Source organism: Malaclemys terrapin, chromosome 7 (assembly GCF_027887155.1).
Source record: "Malaclemys terrapin pileata isolate rMalTer1 chromosome 7, rMalTer1.hap1, whole genome shotgun sequence".
Taxonomy (NCBI): Eukaryota; Metazoa; Chordata; order Testudines; family Emydidae; genus Malaclemys; species Malaclemys terrapin.
In genome coordinates, this window is record NC_071511.1 from 115,266,032 (window position 1) to 115,285,884 (window position 19,853).

A 19,853-nucleotide genomic window follows, 5' to 3' on the forward strand; every position below is an offset into this window, starting at 1 on the left:
TTGCTGTGTGGTGACTCTGAAAGCAGAAAGTCCTGCTCATTAGGTATTGCCAGGCCCAATACAGTGACTAAATAACCAGGCTGCTTCCTTTATCTTCTTTAGATGGCTCAGTACCAAGAACGTTATTTCTCTATTCTCCCACTTGAGGAAGATTACTTGGAAGGCACAGAACAAGCACATGGTATGGGGTAGCCTATCATCATGTCTAGAACTTGAGAGTTCATAGGAGAGTGATGGCAAGCAGCAAAATTAAGTAGTTTAAAAAAAAATTCAATGCAGAAACAGAGCAAAGGCAGAGGAAGAATCCATCTGAAGGTGGGAGATGAGAGGACTATCTGTCCAGGTCCCTGAAGAAGAGCTTATCGAAATAGTGCAAGAGGAAAGAGACAAAGCAGCAGAAGTTTTGGTAAACCCGAAATACATATAAGACTTAATTTACTCCTAAATAAGTATTGAAGGAGTCTCTCTGAGAAATAGAAAGAATAGTAATCATATCTTCTCCGTAAGCATAGCAATGAAAGCTGGCTAGTGAAAAGCTTAAGTTTGAGACTTCCTTACTATAAAATCAGTAACAGGAGGGCAGAGGAAGTAGATAAGGATTCATTAATTAATTTCCCTTTGCATATACATTGAAGGACATAAATAACTTTTCAGTTACTTATGACTCTTCCAACATAATAATTTAATAGCATGTATTAGTGTTTTTGAGCTATAAAAGAATACTGAACACACTGTAGTTAAGAATGCTATGTCATATTACCATTGACTTCCAAGATAAGCAGACAGGTTCCCAGAACTTTGGGAACAACTGGGGAAACAATTACAACAACAGTAAATTGTTTAGATGGTTATATTTTCTTGCTGTCACCTGAAAGGAGTAAGTAGATTATTCTGTGTGACAAAACTGCAATCACACATGCCAAAAAAGGAAGAATATCTTTCAAGACTTCTTTATATTATAGTCTAACTGCATATACAACATCACACGGTCAAAGGATTCTCAAACACTGGATAACTCCCTCATGTAGTAAAAGCAACATAAGGAAAACTACTATAAATTACAGGAGAACATAAGAATGCAAGAAAGGTCGTACTGGGTCAGACCAATGGTCCATCTAGCCCAGTATCCTGTCTTCCAACAATTCCAATGTCAGGTGCTTCAGAGGGAATGAACAGAACCGGTGATCCATCCCCAGTTGCTCATTTCCAGCTTCTGGCAAACAGAGGCTAGGGACACTTCAGAGCATGGTTTTGCATCCCAGTCCGTCCTGGCTAATAGCCATTGATGGACCTATCCTCAGTGAGAATCTGAGCAATCTCCTTGTAGATAATTCAATGAAGACCTCTGCTTAATGTGTAGCTGGGATCCAAAAAGCAAACAAGATGCTAGGATGTATAAGGAACAGAATAAAGTGCAACACAGACAATATTATAGTGTCATTATATAAGTTAATTGTGAGGCCTCTTCTGAAATATTGTGTGCAGCACTAATCCCACCATCTCAAGAAGCATATGGCAGAATTAGACAGGGTTCAGAGAAGGGCAACAACAACGATCAAGCGTATGGAAAAACTCTCATATGACGAGAGTTTGAAAAGAGTGGGATTATTTAATTTACAAAGGAGATGAATAAGAGAGAACATGATAAAAATATATAAAATAATGAAAGCTATTGAGAAGATCGATCAGGAATGTCTATTCTCCCTGCCTCATAAAACAAGAACAGGACATTCAATAAAATTAAAAATTAGCAAATTAAAAACTGATGAAAGGAAATATTCTTTCACGCAACATACAATTACACTGTGGAACTCATAGCCACAGAAACTGTTAAGTCAAAGAATTTAAAATTTAAAAAAGGGATTGAACATTAGATAACCAAAATATCTAGTTATTATCATTAACAACAACATTCTGGGAGGGGTATTAAATGTTCTGGTTCAAGGCTTAAACGAACCTCTGACTATTAGGATCAGGATGAGACCTAATATGGGAGGAAGATTATCCCACAAATACCTATTGTGAGGTTCTTGCACCTGTACTGGTCACTGTCAGAGACTGGGTATTTGACTCAAAGGACCTCAGATCTGGTCCAGCAATGTTGGGGCTTAGAGGACAGCGATCACTGGATGGAAAAAAACAGGAAATATTGAGAGAGTAGAAAAGTTGTACTTCCGCAGCATATGGCACTGGTGAGACTATTACTGGAACACTGTGTCCAATTTCAAAGAGGAATTGAAAAAATGTAAATGATTCACAAAGAGCCACAAGAATGATTCTACATCTTGAAAACATGACATACATTAAGAGACATAAGACTCTCAACATATTTAGCTTATCCAAGAAAAGCTACGGGCTTGTCTAGACTTACCGGAGAATCAACGTGCAAATTGTGAGCCCCTTACTTGCACAACTTGTCCCACTGACTCCAACTACACATATTAAAGTGCTCTTCAACATGAGCAAAGGTCAGAATCTGACCCTAAGAGTCCCCACTGCCAAGAGTTTGGGACATTCTACGCAGAAATATGTTTCACCTTGTTTTATTGCTTTTAAAAACTTCTATCATTCACTCTCAACCCATAAAAACCTTCCGGATGTCCTGGAATGAAAGACTTATCAGTGTGAATAATTTTCTGACATCATTAATACCTTTAACCCAATCAAAAGACAAATATAGTCTACAAGTATGAAATTCTCCTGAAGAACACTATAGCCCTAATTCATAAAATAACTTAATTATTTTAAAAAAACAAATACTTACGAGTAAAATATGTTAAATCCAGTTAGGTTATAAGCAGCATCACTAAAAAAGTGTAGCAACACATAGCCAGATGTAGTAACTACTTCAGGAACAGTTTCATTTCCCCGCACCTCAGGGACTATTAGACCACTGGAAAAGAGAGATTAAATGAAGGATTCTTACTAATGGTAATAATAAAATAAAAATTATGATTCAATCATTAATCATATATCCAACACAATTTGGAAATCTTATGGAGCCTATTTAAATTATATTGAATAAGGCAGGTCTCAAACACATGAACACTTCTACACCTTGAGAGAGACAGGGTTTCCCAATTGTTTTTTGTAACAATACAAAATTCCACATAAGTTTGCTATCTATGCACATGCATTGCCATTAAAATGTTGGAAGCTAATTATTAAAGACCACATTGGGAATGATTTTTTCAATGATACAAATGGCATTTAGATGCTCCACTCTCATTGACTTTGACACATCTGGGCACCTAAAAGACATCTGTGCCTTTGAAAGTCTCCCCTTTGTTACTAGAATAATTAGTTCACATGCAAAAAGTATGATTTTTAACTAAATTCTATGGGAAAATGTAATTTCCACAGGAAAGTAAAATAAATTTTGGATTAAAAACTTTAAAAAGAGAAACTGAATCGATACATAACTGCTTTGAAACAGAGAAAAAACATAGTGTACATAAAACAGTGGATAACCACACAGCAAATTTAAAATAAAGTTTAAGCTAAGGAAAACTCAAAAGGAAATTTTAAATATATAATGTACAATATACAATATATAATGTAGGTTTCAGAGTGGTAGCCTGTATCAGCAAAAAGAACGAGGAGTACTTGTGGCACCTTAGAGACTAACAAATTTATTTGAGCATAAGCTTTCGTGGGCTAAAACCCACTTCATCGATGCATGCAGTGGAAAATACAGTAGGAAGATATATATACACACAGAGAACATGAAAAAATGGTATGGCAACACCCATTTTTTCATGTTCTCTGTGTATATATATCTTCATTGGATGCACGCAGTGGAAAATACAGTAGGAAGTGGGTTTTAGCCCACAAAAGCTTATGCTCACGTAAAATTTGTTAGTCTCTAAGGTGCCGCAAGTACTCCTCATTCTTTTTCTTGAATATATAATATAATAATGTGTAACCAGAAAAAGTGGGAAACAAAAAACCCTAAAAAATAGAAAATCCACTAGGAGCTTTTAGATATTAAAGACTACAAAGAGCAATCAAACTGTTAAAAAATATTAAATATTTTAGTCACATACAGAAAAACCGGGGGAAGGGATATTAAAAAGGAGGAATAAACCAATAACCAAGCAACCCAAAATTCAAATACATGTAAACTTTTTATTCATCTCTCTCCTTCAGTACCCGATAGGATTCCCAACTTTCCTTCCCTCTCAATGCAGACCAGGAATCATGCTCCTGGAGGACATCCAACAACTTGTGTAGAGCACAGAAACTTGGGAGACTAGAAGGAAAACTAGCAGCAAGCAGATAACTAGGAGGGATCAGGAAAGGAGGTAGCAGGGAGCTGAGATGATTGTCAGAGTTCGGCAGGAACCCGGGATAGTTTCATCAGGTGAACGAATAGGCAAGCTATGTTCTGCTAAGAATGAGGTCCATTGGTGCTGTAAAAACTATTTGTTTATTTGTTTAACACCAACATGAGCAACACTTTACAAGATACAAAATAGAATAACATTCCTGCTACAAGGAGACTGTGGATCTTACACCTATTCATTTTAGATATCTTAGGAGAAATCCTGACTCCACTGAAGTCAATGCCAAAACTCCAATTGACTTCAACAGGGCCAGGATTTCACCCACTCCATGTCTATACATGGGATATTAGACATATTTGAATATCTATCCTAGCGATCTAACAGTACAGTCAGTGGGTGGAGACAGTCCTAAAATTACCAAAGAAATTCTGTGGCCCAGTCATGGAGGCACAGGGCCACAAAATGTAAGTGACATGGTAATTTTTTATGGAATGTTTCCCCAAGAGTTGGGTTAGGATGGGTAGGAACTAATAGATAAGAATTTCTTTGAATATACCCTAAAAATGAGGGAAAATGGGAAATTTAAGAAGAGTGAAGCTTAAACATCTGTTTTCAGTATATCACACAATAATTAATTGTTAATTTAGAGGTTTTGGGAGAGCGACCTATTCTTTATTTCAGTTGGTAACTTCTATTGTTATTTGCAAGGCAAATCATTAGACTCATAATACAGTATTATGTCAAATTTGTTACTTACTAGATACATGGTTATTTCAGAATGGTAGCGATGCCAAATACAAAAATGCTAATACAACAAGCATAATCACTTCGAGTTATGCAGCAACATTTTGCAGCAGAAGAATGGGTCCTGTACAATCTGTCAGACAGGCAATTTTGTTACTGCATCGGGCTCCTCTACACTGTGATCCTGGTTTTGATACTACTGTTGAAAATGCTACATTTCCTGGGGTGGTATTTTATTAAGACATAAATATGAAAAAAATGCATATTTGCTTTTGTGGCACAGTAAATGGAATCTTATTGCTTTGAAATTTATAGGTGTGTTTCTTGTAGTAAAAAGGGGATTTTTTTTTTAATATACTCTACTAAAAAAAAAAGACGCTCTTTTATACTGAAAAGCATCTGCTTAATTTCAAGTTTGGAAAAGTCAGACATCTAATTCTACTGTGGACAATATGATTAGCCTAATGCAAAACAAACTGGAATTCTATTTCATATCGACCATATTCCAGCTAACTAAATAAGAATTAAATAATTTCGCTGCAGTATTCCAATAAAACCACTGCAAAATCCTACCTCAACGCCTCATCGTGGCGCAGTGGTGGCCCTGGCCGTCTGACAGTTATGGTAGTGGGGCGTATACCCTGGTAGGTCTAACCATGCTACAAAGGTGTCAGACTATCCAATCCAGGGAGGGGGATTGCTCTCTCAGAAAGAGCGTTTTCCTTCTCCATAGAGGTTGAAGGCTAGCTAAGCTTGAGGAGGTACACATGCCTACCCGCCTAGCCAGTGGGATGGCTTGAAGTTAACGGCTAAAACAACACGAGTAAATGGGATTTAGTTCCCTGCACGTCATTGAACCGTTCTACAGTGGCAGAGCGGAAATTGAGTGACGAGAGGCTGCTAAAAATGTGAGGTGCTAGGCCAACATGGAAAAGGAAACCCTCGCTGTGTGTACTTACAACTGTAGATCGCTGGTGAGGGAAGAAACATTAAACCATCTGATGGAGGAGGAGAAAATGATAAGATGCGATATCCTTGGTGTCAGTGAAACCCAACGAAAGGAGGAGTTGGAAATCAACTGGAAGGATGGAAGCGCTGTGAGGCTCGAAAAGGAAGATGGCACTAGAAATGTTGGAGGAGTCAGATTTATTGTCAGTAAGCATTGGTCTTTGAAAGTTATATCATGCCAGCTAATATCATCACGTATTGGTGTGTTGCATCTTCAGATGGAGTCAAAAGCTACCCTCAAGGTCATCCAGGCCTATGCTCCCACAAGTGCAAGTGAGAACAAAGAAGTGGAAGAATTCTACCAAGAGCTCGAAAGAGCCCTCGTGCAAAAGTTCACTTACACTGTCACGATGGGAGATTTTAATGCCAAGGTGGGGCGAGGGAAAGCTGGTGAAAAGTTTATAGGGAGATACGGCAGTGGCGAAAGAAATGAAAGAGGAGAAAGCCTGGTAGCGATGGCAGAAACGAAAGAACAGTACGTGGCAAACACCTGGTACAAAAAGAAGACCAAAAGAAGGTGGGCATGGATCGCTGCAAACGCGAAGAGCAAGAATGAAATTGACTATATTTTAGTCAATAAAAGGCGCATCGTTCAAGACATCTCTGTGGTGCAGCCTTTCAACACTGACAGTGACCATCACCTGCTTAGAGTGAAGTTGATTTTCGACGAAGCAGTGGAAAATAAGGCGTTACAGATGGCAAACAGGAAACAGCGGCTGAAGACATTCGATGAAGCAAAGCTGAAGAAAGCAATTTCTGGGTTTGACTGGAGCCAGATGGAAAAGTGTGATGAGGACTATAGCATCTTTGCTGACAAGCTGAGACGTTGCATAAAAGCAGCTGAAATTGAAAAGCTGAAGAAGGCGAAGGGAAGAATCTTGAATGAAATGAAAAGCTTGTTGGAGAAGCGGAGAAACATGAAAAGGAGCTCGGATAACAACCTTGAGTACTCCATTCTGTGTAAGCTTATACGGCGAAAACTGAAGGATGACTTTGAGAACTTCCAGAAAGAAAAGCTCCTCAAAACATCTGAATTATGCAAGAGCCTCAAGACATGCAAGTGAGAATTGACGCAGTATAGATTGAGCATAACAGAATTGAAGAACAAGGATAGAGAGACAGCAATCAACAGAGCAGGGATGGAGGAGGTGTACAAGGACTTCTATACAGAACTGTTCAAATCAAGAATTAACGTCCTTCTCCCAACGCTGCAAGAGTCAGAAGAACGCATCCCCCAGTAATCGTCAGCAAAGTCCGAAACGCACTGCACCAGATGAAGAGGGGAAAAGCTCCAGGCAAAGATGGAATAACATCAGAAATGATTTCTGCAGGAGGCAAAAAAACTTTGGAAAGCACTCGCTTTAAGATTCAATCGATATCTTGAAGAAGGAAAAATACCATCAAGCTGGAAGGATGTCCTTCAGGAGCATTATTCCTGGTCTGCATTGAGAGGGAAGGAAAGTTGGGAATCCTATCAGGTACTGAAGGAGAGAGATGAATAAAAAGTCTGGACGAACAACAGCCAAGAGAGCAGGCAGGGTTTCAAAGAAATTTTAGCACAATCACCCGTATATTTACCCTTAGCCAGCTTCTAGAAAGAGCGAGGGAATACAAACTCCCACTGTGCATTGCTTTCGTCGATTATGAAAAGGCCTTCAATAGCATCGACTTTAACGCAATATTAAAGGCGCTCACAGAGCAGGGCATTAACACGCAGTACATCAGTTTGTTGAAGGAAGCGAATACTGGATGTACAACAGACATTACTCTCCTCGAAACGCCCCTCCGCATCCTGATCGAGAATGGCATAAAGCAAGGAGATACGATTTCACCGAAACTATTCACCCCCTGCCTCGAAATGGTTATGAACAATATCAATTGGAGGAGTGGTGTTAACATAAACGGAGAATGATTATCTCATCTCAGACTAGCGGACGACATCATACTAATTACCGAAAGCACCAACCGACTGCAGAACATGCTACGAAGACTCATCAAGAAAAGTAGTCAGGTCGGCCTGAAAATGAATCGCACGTATTTTGTTTTGCAGCAATCAGACCTCTTACGAAAAGCCCAAACAACAGTAACAGGAGAAGAAATCGAAGAAGTGGAACAGTAAATATATTCGGGCCAAGAAGTTAATATGCGCCAAGATCTGAACGGAGAACTCTCGCAAAGGATTCGGGCAGGATGGTGTGCATTTAATTCCATCAAGGATGTCCTCAGAGGAAAAATCGACAAGTACAAATATCTTCAATTCAACAGTGCTGCCAGCCATGCGGTATGGCAGTGAAAAGTGGGCACTGATGAAGAGAGAAGAGCAGCGGCTGATGGTAGCTGAAAGGGCAATGGAACAAGCTATATTGGGAATTTCCCTTCTGGATCGCATCCCAAATGAAATGATCAGAGAATGCAGTGGTGTGAAAGATATTGTCGTGGAAAGTAGATATAACAAGATGTGATGGGCCATGGACCATGACTATAGACATCTAAACTTTTATGTACTCACTTCCTTTCCATGAGTGGATTCTCTTTAAATTATTTTCTACATATTGCTACAGGACTCTGAGGAAAAAGCTTCTGAAGCACTGACATATATCAGAACTTTTTAGTCCATTACTGTTTGCTCTGGCCTGTAAATTGCCTACAGCAGCCTAGACAGTATAGTAATTGGCACCCTATAAATATCTAACTCAGACATGATCCAATTATAATTATTCATATTATCTAATGATAACAATAGAGCAATCAAGCCCTTTTGTGATTTCTGCTGTTAACAAGTTTGAGGATACTTTTGAGCTTTGATATCTCAAAGGCCAGGCTGTTAAGTACTACCCAGACATATTTTTTATTTTTAGTCACAATACTTTCCATTCTGATAGACAAAGAAATGACCTTGTATAACTGGTAATTGGGACTGCCTCCACACCAATATCCCTCAATAGATGGCTTCAGTGGTCTATCTGTAATGGGCTTAATGGATATCCTTCATGTCTTATAAGCAGTACAATGTCTTTGTTGCATAAGTCACAAATTCTGTGATTTTCCTTTAACTATATTAAGCAATTTCCTCTTTCCTTTGTTGGCCAGTCCCTCACTTCCATTAAAAAAAAAAAAAAAAAACACTTCAGTTGATACCAGGAATCTACTGGAAACTCACTCTCTCTAGGATGGCACTCATATTAGCATTAATGTTCCAGTGCAATGTCAGCACTGAACATAAGCCAGGAAAGGAATTTTGTCTTACACAAAGGCAAAAGTTCTATTATGTTGTATTTCCATTTGGCAACTTATTCTACCATCAGTGTATATTTCCCACTAATATTAATGAGAGAGAGAGAGCAAACTACCAATAGCAAATTAAAACCTCTAGTGCTACTTTTTCCTCACATCAATAATATTTTATATTAATACTAGTACTAAAGAACTATTAAATAAAAATACTCACCTAAATACAGCTATTAAAGGTGCATATACTGAATCTCCATCATAAACATACATATGGTCCCAACTACATTCTGTGGCAAAATGATTAAATCTTAATCTTAATATTGCATTAGGACTGAAAGAAGAAAACAATAAGAGCATATTACAGTGATATATTGTTTAGCAGAAGCATAGACTGATAATACAATTATATAATAAAAATAACTTGTAGAGTATAATAAAATTAACCATACCATCCTAATATTACATTATTAAATACAAACATTCTTCTTAAGTGCTAATCATAACTTGTGCAGATAAAAGGTGGTATAAAACCAGATTTAAACCAGCCAATTATTTAATTTTTTTATCTTAAAGTATTTTAAAAGTCATGCTTACAATTCAAGGCTAATAATTATTAAAATTACCCATGGATATTACTACCATAAAGTTTTTAAAAGGGCAACTGTCAATGTTTAAATTTAGGCTTTGATAAAAAGTTTTCAAAACTTTGTACTAATACAAAATTTAAATTAATTTTATATTAAAATGTCAATACTAAAGATTATTGATGGACTACTAACAATACTACACCTTCCAATATAAAACGCAGAAATGTGTGATGACTTCAAAGGGAATACAATGCAGCATCTGGGACTTCAATAGGATTTATCATGGGACTAAGTGAGACCACCTCCATCTTGGCCAATGCACCAGAAATAGAACCAGAAACCTCAAGAGCTAAATGCTCACCTCGCTAGCCAGGATGTGCCTTTGATGATGCCAGAAGCAATTAAGACAGCCTCTGGAGTGGGCAGGATTGAATGGGGGTCTCAACCAACAGCAGCTAAGTCAATGCTAAATGTGCTCATCCTGTTCCCTCTCCCATCCTGATGGCCTGCAGTATGTGTGTATGGGAGAGGGGGAAGGTGCTGCTTTCTTTCCCCCTCAGTCTATTCACAGGCTTTCCCCACGCTGCAGGCTGAGGCAGGGGAGTGGGCTCATCTCACATTGCATCTGGGCACTCCTGCTGCCATTGGACAGGGGTGTTGTGATGAGCCAGCTGATTAGCTCTTCCCTGCCAGAGTAGGAAAGGGAGGTGGGTGGCTGAGACAAGTAGCTGTTGGGCTCTCTTTTTCAGCCCCTCTTAACTAGAATGCTCTATTTTTTATGATGCCAGGGGCAAGTCTGATCACTAATCTTTTGTTTGGCAATATCAGCAAACTGTTGTATGGGTTATTTCACTTTCCATGCGGCATCCCAGAGGTCTGTTTTGGGAGTCTGGCAGGTTCCAATGAAGATGGTGGCTTAATAAAGGATCTGGTGTGAGGTCTATGTAACCCAATGGGTTACTAGAGTATTGGACTCAAGCATGACACTGCATGGTGAAGGAGTAGGCCTCCATGTTTTGTACAGCATGTGGTTTTCCATATTTCATCTCTCCTACTTCCTGTGTGAAGGAGGGTTCAAAGTCTGGCTTCTAGCCAGGGTACATGGGCAGAGCTGAGATTTTAGAGCAATGTTTCTCAAACTGGGGCCTCCGCTTGTGTAGGGAAAGCCCCTGGCAGGCCTGGCCGGTTTGTTTACCTGTCCCGTCCGCAGGTCCGGCCGATCGCGGCTCCCCTGGCCACGGTTCACCGCTGCAAGCGGTGGCCAGTACGTCCCGCGGCCTGCGCCGCTTCCAGCAGCTTCCATTGGCCTGGAGCAGTGAACCACGACCAGTGGGAGCCGCAATCGGCCAGACCTGCAGACACGGCAGGTAAACAAACCGGCCGGGCCTGCCAGAGGCTTTCCCTACACAAGCAGCCGCCCCAGTTTGAGAAACACTGTTTTAGAGGGTGCATCACCCTCAAATGGATGCACAGGGGTCAATGGTGCCCGTTGAACTCCACATTGGCACAGCCCTGCTAGATACTTGGATGGAGATAGGGTTTCCTGTTAATAGTTTAAATAAAGTTGAGGCCTCCACATTTAGCCACACTATAGTGTGCATGTCTCACTGTTTCTGCATCTGCACCAAAGCACAATTCTACAGAGCTTGAATTAAAGAGTCATTATCTAAAACTGAGAGCTGTAATAGATCCATATCCCCTGTGGCATAGTTGACAATGCATAACACACAGTGACCAATGGATAACATAAGAACTAGGCACAGTCTTGTTTGGGGAAAATCAAATGTAGAAAGGAAAAAAAGCTATCTTCGAAAACTGTTACTTTAAGACGGTCTCAAAGTAATTATAACAGCATCTATGCCTTTCACAAATGAAGTCAAAACAGAGTATTGTAAAATATACAAAACCACCACAGATCTTGTCTCAGAGAAAAAGGCCTTTTTTTAAACAAATATTTATGAAAGCAACACTTGTTACAGGATTGAAACTCTCAAATAGAACATAGCATAGGAATATTTGTGACCACTAAACTGTTCTGAATGCATGCAGTGTTTGTACATATTCTGCTGACAACTGACATTCATGCACTGGCTGATACTTGAAATCTTGCTGTGACAGTGGCAGACTAGGCCAATTCACTTGTGTATTGGTATAGATCATAGTGATTGTTTAATGTATGAGAGTGTATTTGGTGTTTAAACTTCATATAAACTATTGGGATGTTACATGCATTGTTTTCACTTATCTGTATCCTGTTATAATGTAGTAGTAAACATTTACATTGTATATACCCCTATCACTAAATAATGCATCAAACGAGAAAGAAGCCTTGTGGAATGCAAATAAAAAACTTTTCCGTTGAAGTGCTAATTTCAAAGCAAGTGGTCATTGTGCGTGTGTCAAAGACTCAAAATGCATTCCTCACTTTACATCAAAGAAAAAGCCCAGGTGGGTAGTGACACTGTCAGCTTGTTTTCTGTGAGAAGAAGCCATACATATGCATTCAAGGAAAGATCCAGGATCTCTCGATTGTTTTGACTTTTATAGGGAAGTGTACTACTAAATGCAAAGATCCCCAGAGACAATCTGGGTACCCTGAAAAGACTTTTGGGAAAATGGCAGTTTATGATGTCACTGCCACCATTTGGAATTACAAATTGTGACTCATCTGTGGATATATTTTATCTGCTTTAACTTCTCAATAACTGTCAGGCTTCCTTTTCTTAGCTAATAAACCTTCAGCTACATTACTACGGAACTGGCTAGAATTTGGTGTAAGATCTAGAGTACCAATTGATCTGGGGTAAATTACTGGTTCCTTGGGACTGGAAGCAACCCAAATGTGATGTGATTTTTGATGTAAGTAACCAAAAGTCCAGTTTGTCTGGATGGCAAGACAGACTAGAGAGTCTAAAGGGACTGTTTGTGACTCCATGGTAAGACTGGTAATAGTAATCCATGAGTCCACATTTGTTACTGGCTTGGTGAAATCCAGTTATAGAACACACCACCAGCTTGGGGAATCTGCCCTGTTTTCTGACAGTCTACCCAGAGGTAGGCACTCACGGTCGTGAGCCGCTCCAGAGAGCATGACAATTGTGAGATGCAAAAAGTTCAGACTCCATGATATAGCTAATAAAGTTTTAGTCCTGAACTCTAATGGTATATTGCTGAGACAGTGCTATGTAAAAACTTTCAACTGGAAACAAGGGGTGCTATATTGTTCAGTGATTTTATTATGAGGGTAAATGCTAGGGATTATGAAGATTTCAACCCAGGATTCTTAAATCAGAGGCTATGCTACTTAACCACACCCTTATAAACATAACTATAAAAGAAATGAATCCACTGTATACGAAGGCTATGTTTTGTAAGAGATCCTCTAGTATTATGCATGTTCAGAATATTAGGGGGTTATATTACATGTCTATAAAGACTGCTCAAAGGGATCCTGCTGTTTCTTTACTCTTCAAAGTAACTCATTCAGGCTATTCACCTTCAGCTCCTTGACACCTGCTGGGCATATTTCCAGTTAAATGGCATTAGTTTGGCCTTTGGATATTTTCTGTACTTTAAGCTACTCCTGATACATCACTGAGGAGAACAACAACAACATGCTAGATGACAGGGTTCTGTGACTATATATGGGGCACACATGTTTAATAATCAAACAGACAATAAAAAATTGTTATAGGGTTTTCAAAAACGTGCAGTGTTGGCCTAACTTTTGTCATTGACTTCCGTGGGAAGAAAGTTAGCCCAACTCTGACCACTTTTGAAAATCCCACCCTAGCTTTTTAACTTTAATAATTATCACTGTTAAAAAGTTTAAGAAATGTACCTGTATGCTTAGCATCCAGGTGCTTTAAACAGAACATATACTGAATTAACTCTCTAAACCACTGGAGTAAACACATCATACATTAGACAGTTAGATCGATTTAAAATATATACTTACTATCCTTCAATTAACCATGTACATTTCGTTTTATATTTATAATTTATTGGTCCATCTGTTAAATATCCAGAGGGTTCTGTTAACCTAAAAGAGAAAAAACAGTAATGTAATATAAACCTTAAGACGTTTCTTGAAGCACAGTAGCATAAAAATATCAACACCCAATTACAGATGTTTGGATGGGGTGACAATCAGAATCTTTTATCTTGGAGGTGGCTTGCATTTGTTTAATAATCTGAGGCTTCATATCCTATATCTTTTGTTTCAGTGTATTATAAAAGCAGATGGTGATATATCACCACCGTTTATTTCCTTTGCCTCAAATATTACTCGAAGCTACTTTAACTTGCATCTTCTTCTAGCTCTGCGGTGTGCAAAAATTACACACAACTTACACTGCCCTTCACAGAGTGGGTCTAGCAGAGTGTAAAGAAAGGTTTAATTTGTGTCATCTTACACACTGCCTCTGAATTTAGCCCATAGCATCATTGCGGAAGGTTGTCAAAGTTTCACTAAAATAAATTTCAGAGTAACAGCCGTGTTAGTCTGTATCCGCAAAAAGAAGAACAGGAGTACTTGTGGCACCTTAGAGACTAACAAATTTATTAGAGCATAAGCTTTTGTGGACTACAGCCCACTTCTTTATGCATCCGAAGAAGTGGGCTGTAGTCCACAAAAGCTTATGCTCTAATAAATTTGTTAGTCTCTAAGGTGCCACAAGTACTCCTGTTCTTCTTTTTACTAAAATAAATGGAGCTCTGATAATTTACACCCTCTCTGTCTTACTCTGTTTACCACAGAAGAAAGAACGAACGTTGAAATTCAGAGTGGCAGTTGTCCACTAAATATAAAATAAAAACATTTTACAAGTGATGATTAAGTAAAAGATCAGAACACATATACATACATATTAATTGCTCTTGCTAGAACTATTATGCTTCCAATCTTATCTTTCATGCCACTGAGCCAGAACAAGGTGTAACTTGCAATTCCCTTACAAAGTAGTAGTAGAATGGATATAGGTAGATCTGAGGAAGTGTTGAGCTGTTTACAACTGGGTGGAAAACAACTAAATTCTCTCACCAGCAGTGTAAGTGCACAAGGATCTAGCTTATGTCACCATAACCATCATGTCTGAATTTGCCCATGTACGTACATGTGCAAAAAGTGATCTACAACTGTTACTGAAAATGAATTACATTTAAACTTGAACTGACTTCAAGAACTCAACCCCTAACTGCCCCTCTGCCACCCTATCACTGAGGTCCGTTATTCCAAATTTCAGGCTATAAACACCTGGAAGTGCAGTTGAGATCAGAGATACAGAATCCTTGTTCTATAAAGGAGATTGTTGCTGCTAGAGAGGTATCTGTGAGGACCTTTATCTTTGAAATTCACTCCCTCAGTCTGCCAAGTCTGAAATTTGTTAATCTTTAAGGCACACTGCAATGCCCACCTTTTAAGAGAGAATTAACAAGGTGGTAGTGATTGAGATTTTTTATTCTTTTTTGCCAGGCTATTGGTGGTGAGGTGGGGTTGATGTAACTGTAATAATTACTTAATTTTGAAAATCTTTCAAAAGCACCTAGGAGGTGCTAATAGGTGCTTTTATCTTTTATCTTCATAAATGTAGAGAGACAGAAAACCACTGAACCACTGAAAAAAGGGTGGCAATATGGGTGGCAGCGTGGGGGGAAAATAAGCATACCTCAGTCAGCTGCCTTTGTAGCAAGAATTCTCCCCTGCCCCAGCAGCCAATTATTAAGTCTTGTAACTGACTCCTCGGCAAGGAGTCGCTATGAGCACTGTGGTAACCTGTTCCCTAGATTACTGGTAGCATGCTGAGTGTACAATGTGCTTAGAGACAAGTGCTGTGGGCACTCTGAGCTCTAGGTCCTGCAGGTTCTAGCCTCTGGTGGTTTCCCATGAACACTCACAAGAGTTTGATGAATAACGGGGGGCTGTTTTTCTAGAGCTGACAAATATTCTGATTACCCTAGGCATGATTGCTTTAAGTTACAAGCAAAAGATGAACCAACAGTTCCTAATTCAACCCCTAATTCAGGGGTCTGAAGGTGGAGCGCCTCCAAGCCACCTCTCTCATCATGCACCAGCCAGCAGATCCCCCAGATAGAATTTAATCCTTTTGTCCGTCTTATTCAGACCTGCACACAAACACACTGTTTTTGCAGGCAACATCCAATCATCTACCTGTCTCATCTACCACTGCCCCCTTGCCAGTAACAGGCTGTTTCCCAGCCAAGCTCTCAGCCTTTCAAGATATATCTGCATTGCAATGTAAGCCCAGGTTAGTGGGACTCAAGTCAGCTGAACAGTGTTAAAGAACCTTAGATTTGAGCACCTACACTTCTTTTTAACACTATATTAAGAACTTTCTAACTCAGGCTCTAAACTGGGGCTCTAGCATCCACACTGCAGCAAACAGACTCAGGTCAAACCAACCATACCCCAGACTCCCGACACACTCACAAAATGCGGCTGCTCTAGCCCTTTGTCCAGGGTGGACTGTGGGTAAACTTTACTGCTCACCCTGCATGTTACAGGAGATTTGAACAGTCTGCCAATACAGCCTGCCACACAACATGAAGATGACCCCTTTTCGAGAATGTCTCTTGCTTGCATTTTCACGCCTGTGTCAGGAAACATGCAGAGCTTCTGTGAGATGCTGGTGGACATTTCGGCAATGTTTGCTGACCCACCAAAGGCACCTTACAGAGCTTCAGATGGAGCAGCTGGAGGCAGCAATGGAGAAAAAGTACCTTGGCATAGCATACTCTCACTGGCCAATACTGCTCAGTACACTCAGTATAGCTGCTGATGCCCCCTACATAGATTGGCATTTCTGGGACAGGGCCACAAACACAGACTGATGGGACCACATCATCATCCAGACCTGGGATGACCAGCAGTGGGTCCAGAACTTTTTCATGAAGAAAGCTACATTTCTGGAGCTCTACAAGCAGCTTGTCCCAACCCTCCAGCATAAAGAGAGACACATGAGGGCACCCTTGCTGGTGCAGAAGCAGATTGCTGTAGCCATCTGGAAGCTGGCTACCCCAAACTGCTAGAGGTCCATTTCCAACCAGTTTGGTGTTGGAAAGTCAACTGTGGGTAAAGTGGTGGCAGAGGTATCTGAGGTAATCAGGTGTGCGGTTTCCCCCAAGGTGACAGGCATAAAAGATATTCCAGATAATTGCTGGCTTTGTGCCCATATGCCCAAAGTTTACCCTCCTCACCGAGCACATGAACACAAGAACTGCAAAGGGTACTACTCCATTTTTATGCAGGCCCTCATGGACCTCAAGGTTGATTTATGAATGCCAATGTGGGAAAACTCATGATGCCAGGGTTTTTTGCTGATCGGGAGTCTACATTCATGGATAGGCTGGGACACTATTCCCACCAAATGACATTATCATAAACAGCGTTACTGACCCACCGTTATTCTGGGGGGCCCACATAACCCCATTTGCCTTGGCCTATGAAACTGTACCTAGATTTGAGAGGCCCTGACAAAAGACTATTTAATTACACTCTCCACAGGCGTAGAATGGTTGTTGAATGTGCTTCGGGCAGATTGAAATCCTATTACAGAGTCTACAGGCCTATTTGGATGCTAGTGTCATTAATGCTGCTGCATCACTGTGGCTTCTTGGACTCTTCACAATCTCTATGAAGCCAGAAATGAGCCATGTCTCCCAGTGGAGTTATGACAGTGAGGGGCTGTTGAATCAGTACAGTTAGCTAGAAAGTGCACCTACCTACACTGGAGCTGGATGCACTCAGGCAAACAGAAGTCAAGGATGTTTTGTGTTCCAACATTATGGTCTTGAAGAGGGTAGTACCACTATAAATGTGGTAGTGCAGGAGAAGGAGGAGGCTAATTGATTTGGGGGTGGTACAGTGCTTGAAGAAGGGTAGAGCTTGATTGCCATGCAATATACTTATGAAAGACATGCTTAATTATTAATTGGAGGAATGATTCATAGTATGGATTCATATAAGAAAGTGCCTGAAGTGTGAACTGCTCTACCTACCGGCATCGAGGAGCAGCTTATTAATTCCAAGTTGTTCCTGGTCATATGTTCAGTTTTATTATTTCAAATCAGGATTATATGATGAGCTGCAATGGCAGCAAAAAACTCTTGATGATATAAAAAGCTTTATTTATAATTGTGTTAAAATAGTACTAAAGTCACCCACTGCGAGGCAGACCAGCTGCCATTACAACACCCAGACACCAGTTACAAAAGAACATTTCCAAAAAAGGGTGCATGAACTAGTACAAACATGTGCCCTGGCCCCCTGTTCTCCTTTCCCTTCTTTTCTCGTTTGCCATGCACTTGACATCGGGGATGGAGGTATCCACAGGTGAGGGGGTCAAGACGGAAGTCTGTATGTGGTTTAGAAATAGCCTTAAGACAGAAAACTGGCATTAACATACAAAATGGAAACTTCTATTGGTTGATTTCAGATAAATTAAGAAATAGGGCCAATTTTCTGCAAATTTTACATTATTTTGTGCTTCAGAGTTGCGATTTGATCCTGCAGTCACACTGAATTAACATTGAGTTTGGCCTGAGTAAGTGACTGGCAAATCTACAACAGTTTAGGTGTTCTCAAATAAAACCATATTGAAGTGTAACCTGACATCCCTAGCAGTAGGATCAGGTTGTTTAACACAAGAGGAGGTTGAACTCAGACTGTTGGTGTTGAGTCTTTGTATACAATCTTTGGATGGAGTGCAAAGATTAATAGATTTCAGCTGAGTAGGAACTAAATTGGTGTCTTTTCATAGACAAATATAAATACAGGGGTATAATAGTCCTAAAACTCTATACTTTTGCCCCCAGATAAACAAACTATATACCAGAAAGTGTAAGTACAGGAGAGAATTCTTGCACAATTGCTTTTGGCTATTTTACCCATGAGATACATATTTATTCAGTTGTTTGGGCAGCGGTGGAACTGAAGTGGACATATAACTTACCCATCTTGTCTCTCTAATATAACATAAAGGCATAAATGCTGCATTATTGATCTTGAAATTGGGTCAGCACACTCAAGCAGAGCCCCACTGAAATTAATTGCTCTCTGCTCAGGTGGAACCTTGTGCCAGTACAAATCCGATTACAGGATGGGGCTTATGTTTGGATGTGTGCTCTTTCACCACCTTTAAAACATTAACCCTCTAGAAAAAATGGGAGCATGATATCAAATTCCAATTCAAGTAATGAAATGTTAGTATTACTGTTCTATAATTCATTCATAGATACTAGGTTTACTTATACAGCAGGCTGCAACAAATTTATTTTTACTCTAAATACTGTGAAATATCAGTGGCACTCATTTACACTCAATACCAGTGTTTTCCTGGTAGCTTTCAAAATTTAAGGAAGGTAACATAGAAGGGTACGTCTTCACTACCCGCTGTATCGGCGGGTAGAAATCGATTTACCCGGGATCGATATATCGCATCTCGTTAAGATGCGATACATCGATCCCCGAACGCACTCACCGTCGACTCCGGAACTCCACCAGAGCGAGCGGCGGTAGCGCAGTCGACGGGGGAGCCACGGCCGTCAATCCCGCACCCCAGGTAATTCGATCTAAGATACTTCGACTTCAGCTACGCTATTCACGTATCTTAGATCGATCCCCCCCAAGTATAGACCAGCCCTAAGGGCTGTTTCCCTTACATCCAGCCCTGTGGCACTAGTAAATTGCAAATGATTTCCTGTTCCACACAAAAGTTGATGATTTTTTGATAAACAATTTCCTGGAAAAGGGAGATAGCCATTGATGAAGCCATTCCACTTCACTGTAAAAAAAATAGTCTGATATTGCTTTGTAATAATGTCAGTGGAAATGATAAGATGAAGGATTTTTTGTTTTAAGTAAAATAACACTACTCTGTTTTATCATACCCTAATATTTGTTTCCTGTGTTACACTGAACTTCCTTGCATCTTTTTCCTTCCAAAATATTATCAAATCCCATGGATACTACTACTGATTA

At 39.9% G+C, this 19,853-nt stretch overlaps 1 protein-coding gene across 9 annotated transcripts in view; it reads right to left on the minus strand.

Moving 5' to 3' along the window:
* Positions 1–19,853, minus strand: part of ATRNL1 (attractin like 1) — a 991,165-nt gene that overhangs the window by 887,644 nt on the left and 83,668 nt on the right. For all 9 annotated transcript variants that reach the window (XR_008445623.1, XM_054034053.1, XM_054034052.1 and 6 more), the window contains 3 exons: positions 13,815–13,898; positions 9,487–9,600; positions 2,765–2,893 (listed from right to left, as the gene is read on the minus strand). Coding sequence is in view for 8 of the 9 variants with exons in the window: in XM_054034053.1 (XP_053890028.1) it covers positions 2,765–2,893; positions 9,487–9,600; positions 13,815–13,898 (327 nt within the window). In the remaining variant the exon portion in view is untranslated. The remainder of the gene's footprint in view (positions 1–2,764; positions 2,894–9,486; positions 9,601–13,814; positions 13,899–19,853) is intronic.